This window comes from Furipterus horrens, unplaced genomic scaffold (genome assembly GCF_987537825.1).
Source record: "Furipterus horrens unplaced genomic scaffold, mFurHor1.1.pri manual_scaffold_4, whole genome shotgun sequence".
Classification (NCBI taxonomy): Eukaryota; Metazoa; Chordata; class Mammalia; order Chiroptera; family Furipteridae; genus Furipterus; species Furipterus horrens.
In genome coordinates, this window is record NW_028327174.1 from 49,822,870 (window position 1) to 49,840,846 (window position 17,977).

Below are 17,977 nucleotides of genomic sequence, written 5' to 3' on the forward strand. Positions count from 1 at the left end.
TAAACCTTGAGATAACTTTATTGCTGATGGTTGTGGCCTCTTCATCCCCATGCCCTCATCTCTCTGGTGGTCCAAAGCCCCTCCACGATAGCACAGTGCTTAGGTTCTTTTGGGCCAGAGGCAAAGGGAGACAATCTATCTCCCAAGTCTGCCCCTGCTCAGTCCCTCCCCTGTCCCCACCCCACCCTATTGCACATCAAATCATGTAAACATGGCTACGGGCATGGCCCGGAATAGCAGTGAGGCAGACTGATGTGTAAACGGATTTGGAACCAGGAGCCAGACCCAGTCACCCAGCCCCACCCCATGCTGAGGCCCACAGTTAAATCTGAAAAAGCAGGGGGGCCTGGTCCCCAAACTCTGGCTCAGATTACGCAACAGTGCAGAGGGCTCAGCTCCTCTCTGCCACCCACCCCTCTCAGATTCCAGGTCTTAAGGTCCACCCACTCCTGGTGTTGCTCCAGCCCTGGGCAGCAGATGGCAGTGTCCAGTTTTCTCCTTCCCAGTCCCAACTGGAGGTCACTGGTGCTGGGTCTTCCTAGATGCCCTGGGGAAACCGGAGACAGGCAATGGCAGTCTGTCCAGCCCTGGAAAAAGGTGGGGTGGGGTGGGGGGTGGAGCACAGTCAAAAGTGGGCACACGTCCAGGCCTCTGAGATAAAGACAACCAAGCCACAAAATGGATGAATGAGGGAGGTTACAAACAAAGCAGAGCATGCCATCTCCCCTGTTGGGATGACCAATGTTCTAGAGGGCTCCAACTCTCAATCACCCTACCAACCTGTGCTCCCCACTCCCTCTCACCAAAAGCCCGGATCAGCTCTGCCCGCACAGCTGCAGTGAAGGTCTTCACCAGACAGAGAGTGGTGAGGCCCGCAAAGGTTGCATTGTAGAGGAACACGATGTAGAAATTGCCCAGCCAGTTGAAGCGTCCAAAATCACCCAGCAGATCAAAGCGAGTGAGTCCTGGAGAACAAAGACCAGGATAAGATGTGGATACCAGCACTCCAGCCCCTCCCTGGCTCAGAGTCCAGCTTGTGCTGCCTCCTGGTGGCCACATCTCAACACAGCAACTGACAGGTTGGCCTCTCCTATCATTAATTATTCCTACCTCTCAAGCTCAGTCTCAGGGACAGTTCAGGACTGTAGAGAAGTGTCAGGCCCTGGCTGGTGTGGCTCAGTGAATTGAGCACTGGCCTGCAAACCAAAGGATCACTGGGTTGATTCCCAGTCAGGTCACATGCCTGGGTTGTGGATCAGGGCCCCAGTTGGGGGTGCAGGAGAGGCAACTACCCATTGAAGTGTCTTTCCCTCTCTTTCTCCCTCCCTTCTGCTCTAAAAATAAATAAAATTATAAAATTACAAAAAAAAAAAAAAATAAAAATGTGTCAGCAGCTAGGTTTGCTTCCAGAGTTTGGCATGTTGTCCAATGAGGATCCCTCTGGCTCCAGGTGTCCCGAGGAGCTCCCTGGGCCCACCAGTTGTTCCTCGGTCAGGAACCTTTAAACTAGGCATCAAGTATTTTTTTTAGTAGGTAGAGCAGTGTGGAGGCTAAGAGTTCTGACTCTGATCAGATTGCTTTGGTTTATATCCAAACTCCACCCCAATTATAATTGTGTGATCTGGGGCAAATTCCTTAAGCATCTGTGCCTCCATTTCCTCAACTATAAAATTGTACGGAGAAAATAATGGGACTGTGAAAATTAAATGAAACAACACACATAAAGCACTATTATGTGCCAGGCACTATTTTAACACTTACTGAGCCCTTTTTAATAATATAGTATCATCACAAGTAAGATTTCTGGGGCCATCCTCCACTTAAAAATTCCTACATTAATCCAACCTACAGGAACTAACTGGTGGACCTACAAGCCTAGTTTACTACTAAATTCCTCATGGTTTACGTATAAATGGTATAGGGGAAAGAGTATGGACTTAAAATCCAAATAGAACTAATTTGCTTTTTATTTTTTGAGTATTTATTAAAGCAGGGGGACAGTGGGGGGAATGGGGAGGTAGAAGAGAGTATGGGCAGATAAATGGTGATGGAAGGAGACTTGGGGTGGTAAACACAAAGTACAACATACAGATCGTGTAGTATAGAATTACACACTTGAAACCGACATAATTTTATTAACCAATGACACCTCAATAAATCCAATAATAAGTACAATAAAACATCATTATATAATGTAAAAAGAAAAAGGCTGGGGACCGTTAAACAAAGGAAAGGCTTAAGATAGAAGAGCCGAAGCCCTGGCTGCTGTGGCTCAGTGGATTGATTGTCGGCCTGTGAGCCAACTGTCGCTGGTTCAATTCCCAGTCAGGGCACATGACTAGGTTGCACGTCAGGTCCCCAGCTGGGGGCGCAAGTGAGAGGCAACCACACAGTGATGTTTCTCTCCCTCTCTTTCTCCTCCCCCCCCCTCTAAAAATAAATATATAAATAAACAAAACAACAAATAAGTAAAAAAGTTAAAAAAAAAAAAAAAAAACATGATAGAAGAGGCAAGATCATAGCAAAAGAAGTGAACCACGCTGGACTGCATGGACACAGGAAAGGAAGTTACAAAGGCAAAAGGAGAGCCCTTGGAGCAGGTTCAGGGGGGTTAGCCTAGGAAAAACTGCTGCTGCCCGCTGCTCCCCTGGTTGCACATTTCGTGGAACCCTTGGAGCTTAGGAGAAAGCAAGCAAAAGTACATGGCTGAGGAAAGGAGGCATGGGTGTGCTCAAGAGACAGAGCATGCCCAAACACGACTAATTTAAATACTAAATCACTTATGATAGATATATGAATGATGATGTATTTGAGGGAGGGGATTACCTATGTAACTCTAGTTCACTACCCTGGAGTGAACTAGTTAACACTTTAAAACATTTTTACCAGGTAATTCTAGATCATAGCTCTAAAGATGGGAGAAGTTGCCCTGGTTGGATAGCTTAGTTGGTTAGACCATTGTCCCAATACACCATGCAAGAATCAACCAATGAATGCTTAAATAAGCGGAACAACAAACTGATGTTTTTCTTTCTGTGTCTCTCTCCCTAAAATCAATTTAAAAATAAATAAACAAATAAAGATAGGAGAACTGAGCGTATTATTTGATGCCCTGGTGTGTGCAAAAAGCACAGGACCAGGATTTAGGAGACAAGGGTTATAACCTGGCTTGGCCTTGCCTCAAGCTAGCTGTATAACTTGGTAAATCAATTAGCTTCTCTGTGCCTAATCTTTAAAATGAGAATGTTTATTAGATGATCCAGCACAAAGGAAGATTGGGGGAAAAGTGGTAACTTTCCACCAAAAAAGCAGTAAATGGGGAAAGCTAGTCCTGACTAGTGTGGCTCAGTTGGTTGGGTGTCGTCTCACTCGTGAAAGGTTGTGGGTTTGATTCCTGGTCAGGGCACATGCCTAGGTTGCGGGTTTGGTTCCTGGCTGGGACATGTATGAGGCAACACATCAATGTTTCTTTCCCTCTCTTTCTCCCTCCCTTTAAAATTTAAATAAACATTTAAAAAATAGGGAAGGCTATGTGATGCAGCAAATGGAAAATTATGAGCTTTGAAGCAACACTACTCTGAAATCAGCATAAGCATTTCACAGAGCCTCAGTTTCTCCATCTGTAACATGGGGACAGTACCTTCTCATAAGATTGCTGTGGGAATTAGGGAGAACATGTATATAAAGTGCCTGCTTAGACCAGTAGGTACTCCAAAAAAAACCAATTCCCTTATCTCCTTTTGCTACTTACCCAGGGTACGAGAGAAGACAGGAAGTGCTGAGCTTAGGACCAGAAGACAGACACAGTTTCCGATTATCTGGGTAGGAGTAAGGAAAAGGGAGGTGAGGTAGCAGAGCTGCCAGAACCTAGTCCCCATGCATGCCCCCAGAATACCTCCTTCATTCCTACTCAGTTACCTGTGTCATGGCTGTGTCATGCCATCTGGGCCGCAGGCCCCGAAAGAGTGGAGAACTGTAGAATCCCACGACCGAGGACACCATCAGGTAACTGCCACTGGGGTTAGGGAAGAACTGGCTAGCTCTCAAGGATTAATGCCTCATCTCAAAGGGAACTGACCCCTTGCCCCAGCCCTTCTTTTTCAAAAAAATTTTTAGGATTTTATTTATTTATTTTTAGAGAGAGAGGAAGGAAGGGAAAAAGAAAAGGAGAGAAGAATTGCTATGTAAGAGATACATTGATTGGATATACACCCCCAAATGGGGACTCGGCCTGCAATTCAGGCATGTGCTCTGTCTGAGAATTGAACCTGCAACCCTTTGGTTCGCAGGCTGGCACTCAATCCACTGAGCCACACCAGCCAGAGCTCCTCTAGCCCTTCTTTCAAAATCAAGTCTTTTCCTTCTTTCTGAACCTCAGGTTGGTGAAGACTTGCCCCCTTCCCATCACTCCTACCACAGTTCTGCCCAAAGTCCCAAAGGAGACAGTCAGTGGACAGAAGCAATGGTGAGTTTCCAGAAGGATACAAGATGAGTACAACCTGAATGACGGCACCAAAGGAGCCCAGCTTGGAGAAGGAGACCTGGCCCAGGGAGGCACCCTGAAGAGATGAGGCAGTGTCACTGTGACGCACCCTTCACCATCAACACCACCCAGTACCCAGCCTTCCCTCTGGCCTTAGTTTCAGCTCCCTCACCCCAGCCTTTCTTAGGCCCTCCCCAAAAGACATGGTGGGAGAACAGCCTAGTACCTGCATGCCCCGGGGCATAGCAGCCTCATCGATGAGGAGCTCCAGGATATGGATGGCCACAATGAGCACAGACAGGCCCTGTGTGAGACAAGGGCAGATTCCATCCCTTCCTCAGACCACAGCTGTATCCAGAGGTGAATGTTAAGAGCAGACACTCTGGTCCAACATTTTCAGTTTCCAAGTAGCTGTATGGGACCTCCTCAAGGCTGGTGCTAGCAACAGAGCACCTTTGAGGGTATTATAATATGCACCCTCACCAGGTGGAAGGATTGCAAAAAAGCCAAAAAGAAAAACAGACCTCTTCTTCCAGACTGATGACACTTATTTCCAAGTCCTGATTGTAACAAATGGGGGCGGGGGGCGGATAGACTGGATTTCAACCCTTATTTTCACTGCAGAGAAAACCTGGGCAACTACTCAGTGGTCCTGTGTGGCCTTGGGTGAAATCCTTAACTTCTCTGTTTCTTCATTTACAAAATGGGGATTGATGTGCTTAGCACAGGGCAGGACAGAAAGTAGGCACTCATTGAGAGGCAATTACCATTATTAAGGATAACCAGATTCCTGCAACTCCTCCCTCTTCCCTGAGGTCTAACAAGGGCCTACTACTCCTACTCCCTCCCCTGCAAGGCTGGCATACCTACCGTCAATACCAGCAAGCACAACATGGCCAGAGGATAGCCCAAGTTCCGCTGCCAGGCTGAAGCCTTCCGCCGCTTCTCTGTGCAGGAATGGGAAGCGGTTAGCAAGAGCCTGGAACTGAGGGCTACTCTCCTTGGGAAAACCCAGGTATCCCCATCCCTACCAACCCACATACCAAGCAGGACTCTCTGTGTCTGTAGAGCCAGGACCTGTCTGTGCAGCAGCTCCATGTCCAAAGGCAGCCAGCAGGAGGTGGGATCTGAGGACAGAGAAGATGTGCTGCCCCTGCCCAAGCCACACCCACCATCCCACCTGGGAAGAACTGCAACTCACTGCAAATCCTGCGAGTCAAAGCTGCTTCCTCAAAGGCTGAGCAGTACAGCTGCTCCTCCAGGTCTTCTAGTAGCTGGGGCAGAGAAAAGGGAGGGACTAATAGTAAGAAGCTCCCAGAGCCCAAGGGCCTCAGGACTTTATAGTCCCATTCCTTCTGCTACCCCTCATTCATCACCCTGTGGTCAGCAACATTATCCATCCCTCCTGACTGCTTCCAGACTACTCTGTATGTCTGGTAACCAGCTCTAGATGGTGGGGGTGAAGGATACAGGAGCCAACAACAGATGTCTGGCTCCAGCTTTGCAAGAAGCTCACCCCATAGGATCAAAGGGCAAGGAGCCCTACATACCCGGGGCTTGACCAGCAGCTTCCCAGTAACCGAGAACATGCGGGCGAGACCTAGCGGCGTACACACTGTGGGGACAGAAGCCAGTCACCTTCCAGATTATTCTCTCCATCATTTCCCCTCCGCACCCCTCCATTCCCTCTCTTTCCACCCTGGTGGCTCTGGCCCAAGGACCTCACTCATTCTCTCCCAGACCATGAACACTCACCCAGGAGCAGCAGGACCCCAAGGAAGGAAATGCAGGAGTAGAGGTAGGGGAGGTAGTATTCCCAGAAGTCTAAGGGTGAAAAAAGAAGTACTGTTAACTCATCTCTTTCCTGCTTACTGGGACTGACAGGCCTCAGAGACAACATAAAACCTACAGGGGTTAGGCTAGTAATACAAATCAGGAAATCTGGCCCCTGTCAGCAGAAGAGGGGGTGGCTGGGACTATAGCAAACTGGAAAGCCTAAGCCATACCTAAAGGGCACAACAGCTTTTCAGCCGCAGTCACCAGGGACTCGTGTAGCCAGATCCTTAACCTTGTCAAGCAAAGCCAGAGACCTGGATATTAATGTAAAACCTCCCAACTTTAACCTGTCAGCAACTGACTCATATATATTTTTACATCATTGCATGGGCCCAATGGAACATTTCTGCAGATTGGATTTGGCTGGAAGTCCATCATTTCAAAACTTCAGTCTAACGATTGAGATGATTCCAACTTCTCCACCTTAGAGGGACACAGTTGTTCCAGGCAGGGGAATATCACCAATTGAAGAGCCATTCAGCCTGGAGGGTGGGAAGGAAGCAGGCCCTCTCACCATAGAGTGACTCCCTGCTGGCCTTGTTGTTGTCTACAATGGCCGATGCCACCCACACCATGCCCAGCACCAGCAGCGTGAGGAGCACCAACATTACCACCGTTTCGTAGACTCGGCCCAGGACACCCTATGGAAGAAGGCAATAGTTGGGGAGTGGAGAGAAATCCCAACATCTGGGCAGTGTGGGGAAGGAAGGAAACATTGGGGATGGCAGCCTGGCTGGGGGAACTGGAGAACTGGATTCGGGATGAAGGGAAAAGCATTTCCCTCTTATTCTGCTAAATTACTCTGTCCTCCTACCCCACAATCTGGGGTCATTCCCTATTCTGGATATTCTTCATTCGTAACCCCCTCCCTGGGTTCTTTCCCCATCCTTGTCTTGCCCTTGGAGGCTGACCCCTGAGGTCTGCATCACACGAACCCTTTGTCCTTGGGTTTCCTGTTCAGCTTGCCCAATGGAAAGGACTAGCAGCTCCTCTGCTGGGTGGCTGCACCTCTCCAGCTTCAACTGTCAGTGGGTTCCAGAAGCTACTTCTTCCCTCTGTTACCACAAGCCTAGAGTGGTAATTACTTCCTGCTGCCACTAGCACCTCAAACTCCTTGTTGGTCTCATCATTAGGCTCTTCATTAAAATCTCTTTACTTGAAGCATCTGAGTGGAATTGTTTCCCTCCTGGATTGATTGATGTATCCTTCACTCACCTTTCTGGAGCCAGCAAAGCCCTCGGACTCAGTGAAGAAGTATGCAAAGGGCATGAGGAAGATGAGGGACAGGTTGGAGAAGAGAAAAACAAGGTTCCAGAGGCCTAGAGCAAAAAAGGAAAGGCAAAGGTAGTCAGGAAAGGGGCCCCAATCTGCTGGGGACTGACCATGTGAATCAGGGATCCAGGGATTGGGTGATTATAACTGCTGAGTCTAAAGCTATCTGTATCTGCCTGATGCTTTCTGCTCTCTATCACCACACCAAGCTACAACCAGGAGCTACGTACCATGGATGAGAGAGCCATTGAGCCATTGGATGTAGTAGTTCCGAGGCAGTGAGAGCAACACCTCATTACTGATGATGGAGAAGGGAAGGAGCAGGACAGCACCCAGGGCAACTGCCAGGGTAAAGGTGCAGAGCTCAAGCCTGGACAGAGAAGAGGTAGTGCACTTGATTAGCTCAGACATTCACTTCCCTGGACCTGAGAAGCCCTGTTTGTCCCTGTGAGCACCTGTGGTTTCTCTTGGAACTGATTGTAGCAGCAACAGACCTAGGGAAGGAGCCATCGGATGGGGCTATACCCACTACTTTCCCACCCTAGCCCTTACCTTCAGGGAAGCCTTGACATATGGGATGGGCACATCTCAGGCATTCATGGGAACCTGGTCACCTGCCAGGTCACTTGCCCAGACTGTCCCCAGGAATGTGATCCTCCCACACATGCCTGTAGGGTGCACCAGGCATGATGCCAACTTTTGGGGCCTGGCTTTTCTGCTCAGAGACGTGGATTTATGAGCTTGCCTCCTTCAGCCGACATAAGAGCAGGGACACCCTGTACGGCTATGCCCTGTATGAAGCACTAGGGCAAAGGTGGAAAAGGGAGCTAAAACCCAACGTCACAGCCAAGGTCTATGTCTTGGGCTGCATCAGTTGAAAAGGGATACTTTTATTGATTTGGACCATCAAGCAGGGAAGGTTACCTTCCTGTTATCTGTTGACCCAGAGGCGATATCTCTATATTTTTCTTTATACTTGCTAGTGAATAATAGCAGCCTGGAATAAGGGCCATTCTCCTAAAATCAAGCAGGACTCCCCTTTCGGGGTTTCACCTTCCCCATCTCCCGCTGTTTTTGTTAGTCTGCATCCTACCCTACTCCCTTCCCAATGGCTGCTAGGAGGTGAAGCCAAGCTGAAGCCATTTCTGGTGACTCAGGCCCTGGCTGACAGTTGCTGGCCATGTGGATCCCAGAAGCTCCTGGCCTAACCAGGGAGACAGGAAGAGCAGCTTTTCCAAGCGTCCCCAGGGTGGGGTAAAGCCGGAAGAAGCCAGAAATGGGGTGGAAGCAGAAACTCCCTCTTTACTTTGTGACTCCCCACTCTCTCCACCAGCTCCAGAACCTCACTAGATCTCAGCTTCTAAAGGCTACCGGTGCCAGGTGCTCAGGCAGTGACACTTACGCAATCTTGTTGACTGTGGCATCTTCATCATCCACTATAAGAGACAGAGGCATGGGGAAGAAGCAGGACATCAGTGGGCAGCTCTGGGAACCATTTGTGTTGCTGTGTGCTTCCCTGCCCCTTCCTGCCCCGTGAAAGAAGGGCCTTCACCTGCATGGGCAGAGCTGCACAGGAGGCTCTGGGAGAGCTCATGCTATGAAACCCACAACCTGTTCTCTGGCTAAGGTGGCAGTGGTCCCAGGTGGAGAGAGTACAGGCCAGAAACTCCCTCACTTCCCTCCCTTCCCATGATGTCTCCCATCACAGGTTCCTCTTTGTACACTCAAAACATCATAAACAACTGGTCTGTGAGGTTGGTTATATCAGTGGCTGGGTGCAGCAAAGAGAAATGCAGCGAGTTGGGGGAGGGGAGATTCACAGAGAAAGTCCCCAGGAGAATTACACTGTGTGGCTGCCTTCTTGGGTGGGGGCTCATGAAACCATCTGGAGGGGAGGAAAGGCTAGGGCCAGGACAGGATAATCTGGACAGGCTGGGGCTAGGAACTGGGGCAAGTGTGCCCCTGCCCCCACCAGTCACACAATGCCTATACAAAAGAAAGCTCCAATGTGAGTGAGCACACTTAGGTTCTAGAGAAAGGCCACCATCACCAGGTCCTGGGGACTCAGTGGTCACAGAAGTCTCTGGTTCTGGGTTTGGGAGCAGTAGGAGAGGAGGTGCCAGAGCTTGTGCCCATGATAACATTCGCCTTGCAGTTGCCCACTTTAGGTTTACAGAGGGCTTTTATATTAACTATCTTGTTTGGTCTACACAATGACAATGGACTGCATAGAGATTATTAGGCCCATTTCATAGAGGATGAAGCTGAGAGTCATCAGAAAAGTTACAGGACTTGTCCAGTGGCTTTATTAGCTGTGGACACTTCTGTCTAGACTTTCTGCTATTCTACATTGTGCCTCCCTGTGGGGGTATGGAGGCAGAAGAGGCAAAGGCTCCAGGACAGCCACCTTTCCTTTCCCAGTGGGCATTACAGGCTCATTCTCCTGAGGCTGGCCCCATGGCAACAGGAACACTGGCAGAGGGTAGGCAGAAGGGAGAGGAATCACAGGTACCTGTGGTGAACTCAGCAGGCTTCTTGAAGTGAGTCAAGGCGATGTGGCAGAGGATGTAGAGTGTCGCAAACAGAAGTGCTGAGATCTGTGGCAGAGTGTGAACTGGGATGAGAAATTCTAATCCCCAGCACATTCCACAGCCCCAATGGCCTGTCTGTTAATTCCATGGGATCAATTCCCCAAAACAGTCTCCACATTTCCAAGGGTTCCATCTCTCTCCCTGATACTTCATCTAGTCAGGGCCTCAGGATCCTCTAAGAAGGAACAGACAGGGACTGTCCCATGCACCTAGGGAAACAGTACGATGGCCAGCCCTATGAAGGTATTCCTGGGATCCAAACACTGGTTGGTAAACGGGCAGAAAAAAACTAGATACACGGGTGCACATACCTGAAATGGGCCACAGAACCAGAGGGAATTACTTCTGGCACATTATTGGAAGGGGAAGCAAGTTTGAGGGGAAGAAGGGGATATTTGCATTGTCCTGACACTTCACTGTCTCCACCTTTCACCTCCTCCCCCACTGCCACCTTGATCCAAGCTCCAGGAAAGAATAAGGAGGAATCATGTCACTAGATCAAGTCAGAACTTCTACTGTGTTTATTCAAGGACCCTGAAAGATCAGGTCTGCTTTGGGCCAAACCTCATTTAACACTCTTCCCCTAAGAGTAGAACTTAGTTGAGGCCCAACATCTGCAGAGTTTCTAGAGTCAGCATCAGCCCCTTTAAAGGCTGTCAATCCGTGGTCCCTACCTCAAGTGACTTCCCAAATCTAGGACTGGGCCTCTCAAGGCCTGTCCTATGGCCTCTGGGCCACTGGACCTCCAATTAACAGCTAAGGCAGGGCTTGGCCAGGACACTCTGCACATGTATGCATCCCTACCCTACCCCAGGTGTAAGCTGCTATTGCTTAGAGAAGAAGCCACTGATCAGTTTGGTTCCACAATCAGGAAGTCTTGAAAAGAGACATTATTGCATTTGAAGTCGTCAAAGACAGGATCAGTCTTGTGGGTCCTCCAGTCTCTACAGAAAATCTGCATACAGCTAACCAAAGAGGGAAGCCATAGAGACCTCAGGAGAGCCATGGGTCTAAGACAAAGTTGTAGCTTTTGATATTAGGGAAGCAGAGTAGAATGAGCCACTCAGATTGTAACTGCAGAATTTTTACAGCCTAGTGCTTTGCCCTTGGCTTGCGTAATAGCCAGGAAGGTAGGAGGGCTCAAAAGGTCAGGCTGGAGTTCCACGCAGTTCCAGCAGAGGCTAGGTCATTCTCTAGAGCAGGGTATGGAAGCCAGGTACAGGAGTTACCAGAAGACTTCGGGCTGCCCTTGGCCAGCAGTGATGTCCTCAGCTAATGAGACTCAAGGATAGGGGAGACACCCAGAAGACTGCTTTTCTGTCCAAGGTCTCATCCCTCCCTGTTCTCTAGGAATGTGGGCCTCTGGCCACACATTGTCTCAAGGCCTGGGCAAGCCTCAATGATATGCCCAACCTCATCATGTGGGACTATTCACTAAGGGACACACAAGAAAGCCTTCCTGAAAACAGTTCTGGTATTCTACACAGGGACTGACAGACTTCCTACTTTTCAGTCCTCACGGATAAGAACAGATCCAGTTAGGCTGTGGCTCATTTTATCCCTCCTCCAATCTGAGCCTGCCCAGGGCCAACCGGAGCCCAGCCTGAGGAAAATGAAGGATGAACCCACTCAGTAACACTTCTATTCTCCAAATCTTTCTTTTTCCCTTCCCACTAAGTATATGGAAGAGAGGGCTACCCTGGGGAGCTCTTGAGGAAGAAGACTGAGGAGAAAAGAGAGGGATGAGAGTTCTAAGCAGGCCTGAGGAAGATTCGACTTCCCAAATACTTCTGGGTGCCCCCTGCCCAGAACTGAAGAGTCCATTGGGGTGTCAGGTTCAGCTGAAGCTCTAGGGCGAAGTGAGGGAGTAAGGAAGGAAGCCAGGTGCCCTCTAGAGCACAGAGGGGAGCCACTTACAGGGGAGATCCCTAAATGGCTAGCTAAAAACCTCGACTCGCTGGGTTCCTAACAAACATCAATAAAGGGGTAGTGGCTGGGGGGAAATTCAGCAGTTCTCCATCTCTGCTTAGTAGAATCCACCCCAGCAAGAGTCCCTTCTTCCAAAGTGGGAGATCCACCAAAGTTCCCCTTCAACAAACGTCAGTTAGGTTGGGGGCGGTGGTAAATGCAAATAAGCCGTGCCCTAATCAAACCCATCCCTCTCGGACTAAGATGGGCACACTTGCCAGACTCTGAGACACCGAAGGACCCAGAACAACGGTGGGGGTGAGGGACAGAGGGAGGGCGGGGGGAGGGGCGTGTAGAGGGGAGGAACGGAAACCGACCGGCTTTGTTTACCGCGCAGCTACCCAGCTGATCCGACCTAGTGGTTCACCAGGTGGGGTACCGGTCCTTCGGTCGGGCCGGGGCCCTTCGTTGCTCGCCCGCGATCCAGGCATAGTCTGACGGCGCTCTGAGCCCAAGTGGTCGTACTCTGACCCGAACCTCTCACGCGACACCCGTGCTTCTCCTCCCTTTGGTCCTAACCCTCCTGCCCGGATCCCACACTCACAATGCATTCGCGGACCCTCTCGTGGAATAGCTGCTCTCGCACAGATAGCACTTCGTAGTCAGCTGCTTCCATACTCTGCTCAGCATGACTGAGGCTGGGCTGTCTCCGGGCCCGGGGAGGACAAGCGGGGATGAAGCCGCCGCCGCCAAACACCCGGACCCTGCCGAAAACCCTTTCCTCGCAGCCTGCGACGGAAACTCTGAGTAATCTGAGGTTCAGATTCAGTCGTCCGGACGCGCCGCCCTTAAAGGGGCAGGCACCAGAACGCCTCGCTTTAAAGGGCGTCTGTCCGTCGCCCCCCCCCCCACCCGTGTTCCCTCCCCTTAAAGGTCGGGCCTAGGTCACGTTTCGACGCAAACACCCTCAACCAGGCTCGCTATAAGGAAGCGTCGGTCCTCTTCTACCCAACACCAAGCTACAAGGGAAGGGCGGGTTCCTTTCAGAGAGCAGAATTCATTGGCTCCTAGAGAGCTGCCGCTCATAGCTAGAGGAATGCTGACAGGCTTTCCCCGTGAGAGGAGGCGGGATTTTTGAAGCCAATCGCTGCCCTTTCTAAAACTAACCAACTGACTCTCTCACCCCCGGCCGTTGAGAACGGATTCCAGCGTTTTAGGAGCGACAGAAATTGTAGTTTGGCCGTTGTTAAATGAACAATTTGGAGCAGGCAGCAGAGTTACTTGAGGGTTCTGAAAGATAGACTGCTAAGGAACCCAAGGCCCATACTGTAGCGCCATTTTCTGAAAGTGTGCTTATGTTGGAGCGAGGCCGCATTGGCGGCCCAGTTTCCACTCAGTCACTTTTGTGGATGGCCAAGTGTGTGCTAGAACAAATACTTAAAAAAAAAAAAAAAAAAAAAAAAATGGAGGGGGAGCAATGCGGAGAAAGCGGGACAATTGTAATAGAAAAACAATAAATAAGTCAACATTTTAAAAAAGGAACAAAAGAAAAATAGTTTAAATTTTAAAGCTGTTTGTTAATATTTTTCACCATGTTAATAAAGCAGAACAGAACAGAACAAAACAAACAAAAAAACCCTGAATAGAAAACTACAAAAATATTCTTCTGTAACTTTGTGAGGCAATGCCCATAGGGGAACATTGTTGAGTGGGACCGAATAAAACATTAGCCCATGTTTGCACCACTCACTTTACAGGTTTTATCTTATTTTAATATCAACCGTTATGAAGAATGTGTTGTGATTAGCATTTTAGAAATTAGAAAAAGATGAGAGGTCACGGTCATTATGTGCTCACGGTCACAAAATAAGGAATGCAAGTTACCTTCCTGAGATTTTGGTTTAAGTACTGTTTGAAAAGTCTCACCATATTGAAGTTAAATCCTTCCTCTAAATTGGAGGGAGCATTGCAGAGAAACTCAAAAGGGCTAATTAAGTTTTACAAAGCCTCCCATTAAAGAATAAGAGCCCAATTGTAAAGGCCTTAGACTGCATCCCTTTACTGTCTGAATAAATCAGGGGCCAGAATTAACAACTGAATTCTGTACCTTTGTAACTTCACGGGGCAAGTTATTGCGATCTGTTTTGTTTCCCCAGTGATTTGCAATAGAACTGGGAAATAAAAAGCATGCATTCATACATACATACCTGTCTTTGGTGATAGCAAGGTAATGAGAGAACCGGAAGAGCTGATTTCCCTCTTAGCAACCAAGCCTGAAGTAAACACAACTCCAACAGGAAGACAGAGTAGACCCAGTTACAAAGAGGAGAAGATAGCTTGCTGGGTCCTTGGCTCTGCTGCAAGGAAAAGAGAGGACAGAGATGACTTGAGTCTATTGAGCTTGTTGTAGGAACAAACATGAATGCCTCAAGGCCCTGGCCTGGAGGAACTTACAGCTTGTCAGAGAGAGGTAGCGCTGGAGTTTAACACTTCTCAGATCTTAATTTCAAGCCTATGTGCTTTAATGATCTTATTAAAACACAAGCCAGGTGTTGTCTTAGTGCAAAAGCTCTCAAAAGTGATTAACTTGCACTTAAAAATTCACCTGCCTTAAAGTAAGCCTATGAGGCTTTAAGAGGTTGCAAAATGGCAGCCTTTGGACTACATTAGACATGCTGCGTTTTGTTTGGCTCATTGTTTTTAACAAAATTGAACAAAGATTTAAAAATCAGGAGATGATACCTTAAAAATTCAGGTTTCTGTCTCGTAAATAGAAGATTTGGCAGAGTTGGACAACAAGGACTTGTGGCTCTGTAGATGGAGGAGGATGTACTGTACTAGTCTTCCACAGCTGCTATTACTCGGGTAAGCACTTAAACCTCATCAGTTTTTCCACTTACATTGTCAACCCACTTGTGCATCTGAGTTTGTGACCTGTGAACTATCCCCTCTCTACTGCTTCAACTTGGCACCATCTTCATTCTGGCCTTTGGTCAGTCCCTGGTGGATCCTGACAGCTCCTTCCTTTCTCAGGGCTCTGCACTTTGTTTCCTTTGCCTGAAAGAGCTCTTGCCTTCCCTTCCTCTTTCCCAATTCACGTTGGCTGGCTCCTGTTTTCTTTCTTTTTTAAAGATTTTATTTATTTATTTTTAGAGAGAGGGGAAGGGAGGGAGAAAGAGGGAGAGGAACATCAATGTGTGATTGCCTCTTGTGCGCCCCAAACTGGGGATCTGGCCTGAACTCAACCATGTGCCCTGACTGGGAATCAAAGTGGTTCACAGGCTGGCTCTCAATCCACTGAGCCACACCAGCCAGGGCTATTCTCTTTAGGTTTGAACTTAAATGTTATCTGCTCAAAGGAGTCTCCCCTTCTTCCTTTACCTTATCTAAAGCAATCTATTTTTGTTACATTTCTTATAAGTTGCCTTAACTTAGTTTACATTTTTTTGTCTTCCTCATTTAGGCTCATAAAGTAGAAGAATCATGCCCTGGCCAGGTAGCTCAGTTGGTTAGAGCATCATTTTAATACCCCAAGGTTATAGATTTGATCCCTACTACTAGGGCCCTTTTTTTTTTTCATTAGGAAGAGATTTATTCTAGGATATCCAAAAGTTTGCAGCATTAGGTAAGCGTTGAGGAAACAGTCAAGGCTCAGAGATGACTCCTAAGGCCACAGCTCAGAACCAGACCCCCAAAGAGGCAGCTGCCTCTGCTATGGTCTGGAATTTCCAGCCCTGAACTCTGGACACATCACACTGTTGGGACTTGCAGCAGCTGTGCGTATCTGGGGTCCCCGCTGTCCACCTTCTCCCAGCCACTGGCTGGTCCTGAGCTGTACTGAGCAAGCAGCCAAACCCTGGGCCTGCCACAGCAGAGAAGGGCCCACAGCCCCCTGGACTCCAGAGACCCCTGAGGGTGTAAGATCAACCAAACATAGATCCCAAACTGCAACAAGGCTGGAAACGAGGGTCTCACATTCAGTTTCTGCTATGTAAGGCCAGTGAAAGAATGAATGCCCAGTGCAGCATCTCCGTACAGGCCCCTGTGAGCTGGGAAAGGACAGGACACTCAAATCCGGCCCCAGACTTTGGAACCCAGGATATCCTGTGTTGCCATGACTCCTCTAGACCTTGGTCTGGCAGGCGGCCTTCTCTTCTGTCACACAATGTCCTGACCTGTGTGGCTCAATTGGTTGGGCATCATTCCATAAAGTGAAAGCTCGCCAGTTTTATTCCCCATCAGGACACATGCCTGGGTTGTGGGTTCAGTCCCCGGTAAGAGTATATAGGAGAGGCAACTAAACGGTGTTTCTCTCTCACATTCATGTTTATCTCCCTCTTTCTCCCTCCCTTCCCCTCTTTTGAAAAATAAATAAATATATAAATAAAAATACTTTAAAAAGCAAAGTAAGAGAATTTTATTTGTCAACATAAGAACATCCAAACCTGTAGAGAATTTTTATGAGTTTATTTGAGCCAAAACTGATGACAGTTTCTTTTTTTTTTTTAAATTTTATTTATTTGTTTGTAGAGAAAGGGGAAGGGAAGGAGAGAAGCATTAATGTGGTTTCCTCTTATATGCCCCCAACTGGGGACCTGGCCCACAACCCAGGCATGTGCTCTGACCGGTGACGCTTTGATTAGCATGCCAGCACTCAATGCACTGAGCCACACCAGCCAGGGTTGCAGTTTCTTTTATGCCTTTGAAATTAAGGAGGGAACATAAGGAAGATTACATGAGGGTGAAAGAAAGCAAGGCGGGATTGTTTTATAGGTAGTTAATAATATTATATGCTTTCTTGAGGATGGTTCAGTTTATTTCTAAGATAAGTTAACCAAGGGACCTCTCCCTCTCAGGAGCATGCCCTTGTCTTGTCCTTCCCACTCTTCTTTCTCCACAGGTGTGCATCTCGTAAACTCTAAGAGACCCTATGACACTTGCAACTAGGGGAGGAATGGGCAGTGGCAGTTTACCCCAGATTAACCCTCTGAATCTGTCTTCAAGGACCCCCTTTTTCTCTCTTTCCAGAGAGCCAAAGCAGCCCCACTTAGGTTCTCTCCCGTTCCTTCTTCTATTCTAAGCCCTTCCTTGTTTCACTATTCACAGATTTAATAAACCTACTCTCAAAACTAGGAAAATAAAAATAAAAAGGTATGTTAACCTAGATGCACAAAAACAATGGACAGGACTTCCTTAAAGCAAAGATAAACCATTTAAAAAGTTATATGCCTGGGCATGACTACCCACCATGACCTGCCCAGTTAAAAATTTGTGATCACCTCACCCTGTGAGGTTACTTTCTGTAGAACCTCCTTTTCTTGCCCACCTCTTGAACTCAGTTCTTTGCGTAGTCTTAGCTTGGTGCCTAATACATGTAATACTCAAATATTTACAAATGTAGTGAGAAAAGATGTCAGGCATTGCTAATAATCAGAAGAGGTAGGTACTGGTTCTAGCATTGTTATTGTGAACTACACCTGATCTTATCTGCAAAACTAGAAGACCTTTCAGATTGCTTCCAAATCTATAAATCTAGTGTTAATGGTCCTTTGCAATCCACAAAGTGCTGTGACATCCCAGACTGTTACATCTGATTCTTACAGCTGGTCAATAGATTTCTGCCAAGAGACTTCGCATCATCCAGAATGTACTGTTGTGAACAATTGAAGTGAACTTTAAAAGGTGAAATATCTATAAACAAATGAACTTGGAATTGCATTGTATAGGATAAGTTCAAGCTCAGAACACAGAGAAAGCATCTAGAAGACTTCCCAAAAAAGGAGTTTTGAGCCCAGCAGCACGCTGATTTATTTGCTCACAAGTCCTTGAGCACTTGTTTATAAATCCAGTAGCTTTCTTTCCAATGCCTATGTTTAGAATTGGTGAA

The 17,977-nt window shown here is 48.0% G+C and overlaps 1 protein-coding gene across 3 annotated transcripts; it reads right to left on the reverse strand.

Annotated features, from left to right (window-relative positions):
• Nucleotides 1-12,987, reverse strand: LMBR1L (limb development membrane protein 1 like). 3 transcript variants are annotated; one of them, XM_090273105.1, is made up of 17 exons: nucleotides 12,695-12,984; nucleotides 10,104-10,188; nucleotides 8,994-9,027; nucleotides 7,822-7,961; nucleotides 7,535-7,638; nucleotides 6,834-6,960; nucleotides 6,239-6,307; nucleotides 6,034-6,098; nucleotides 5,685-5,757; nucleotides 5,527-5,610; nucleotides 5,354-5,430; nucleotides 4,710-4,787; nucleotides 4,486-4,559; nucleotides 3,919-4,009; nucleotides 3,752-3,818; nucleotides 804-965; nucleotides 1-547 (listed from the first exon to the last, which is right to left on the reverse strand). In XM_090273105.1, exons 1-17 carry the CDS (start codon nucleotides 12,764-12,766, stop codon nucleotides 366-368), a joined length of 1,584 nt encoding a protein of 527 aa, XP_090129231.1. In that variant the 5' UTR covers nucleotides 12,767-12,984; the 3' UTR covers nucleotides 1-365. The 3 variants fall into 3 exon arrangements, with proteins under 3 accessions (XP_090129231.1, XP_090129233.1, XP_090129232.1); XM_090273107.1 differs by having other exon boundaries at nucleotides 450-587; nucleotides 3,919-4,040; nucleotides 4,418-4,499; nucleotides 12,695-12,987; XM_090273106.1 differs by having other exon boundaries at nucleotides 450-587.
• Between the last annotated feature and the right edge of the window lie 4,990 nt (nucleotides 12,988-17,977).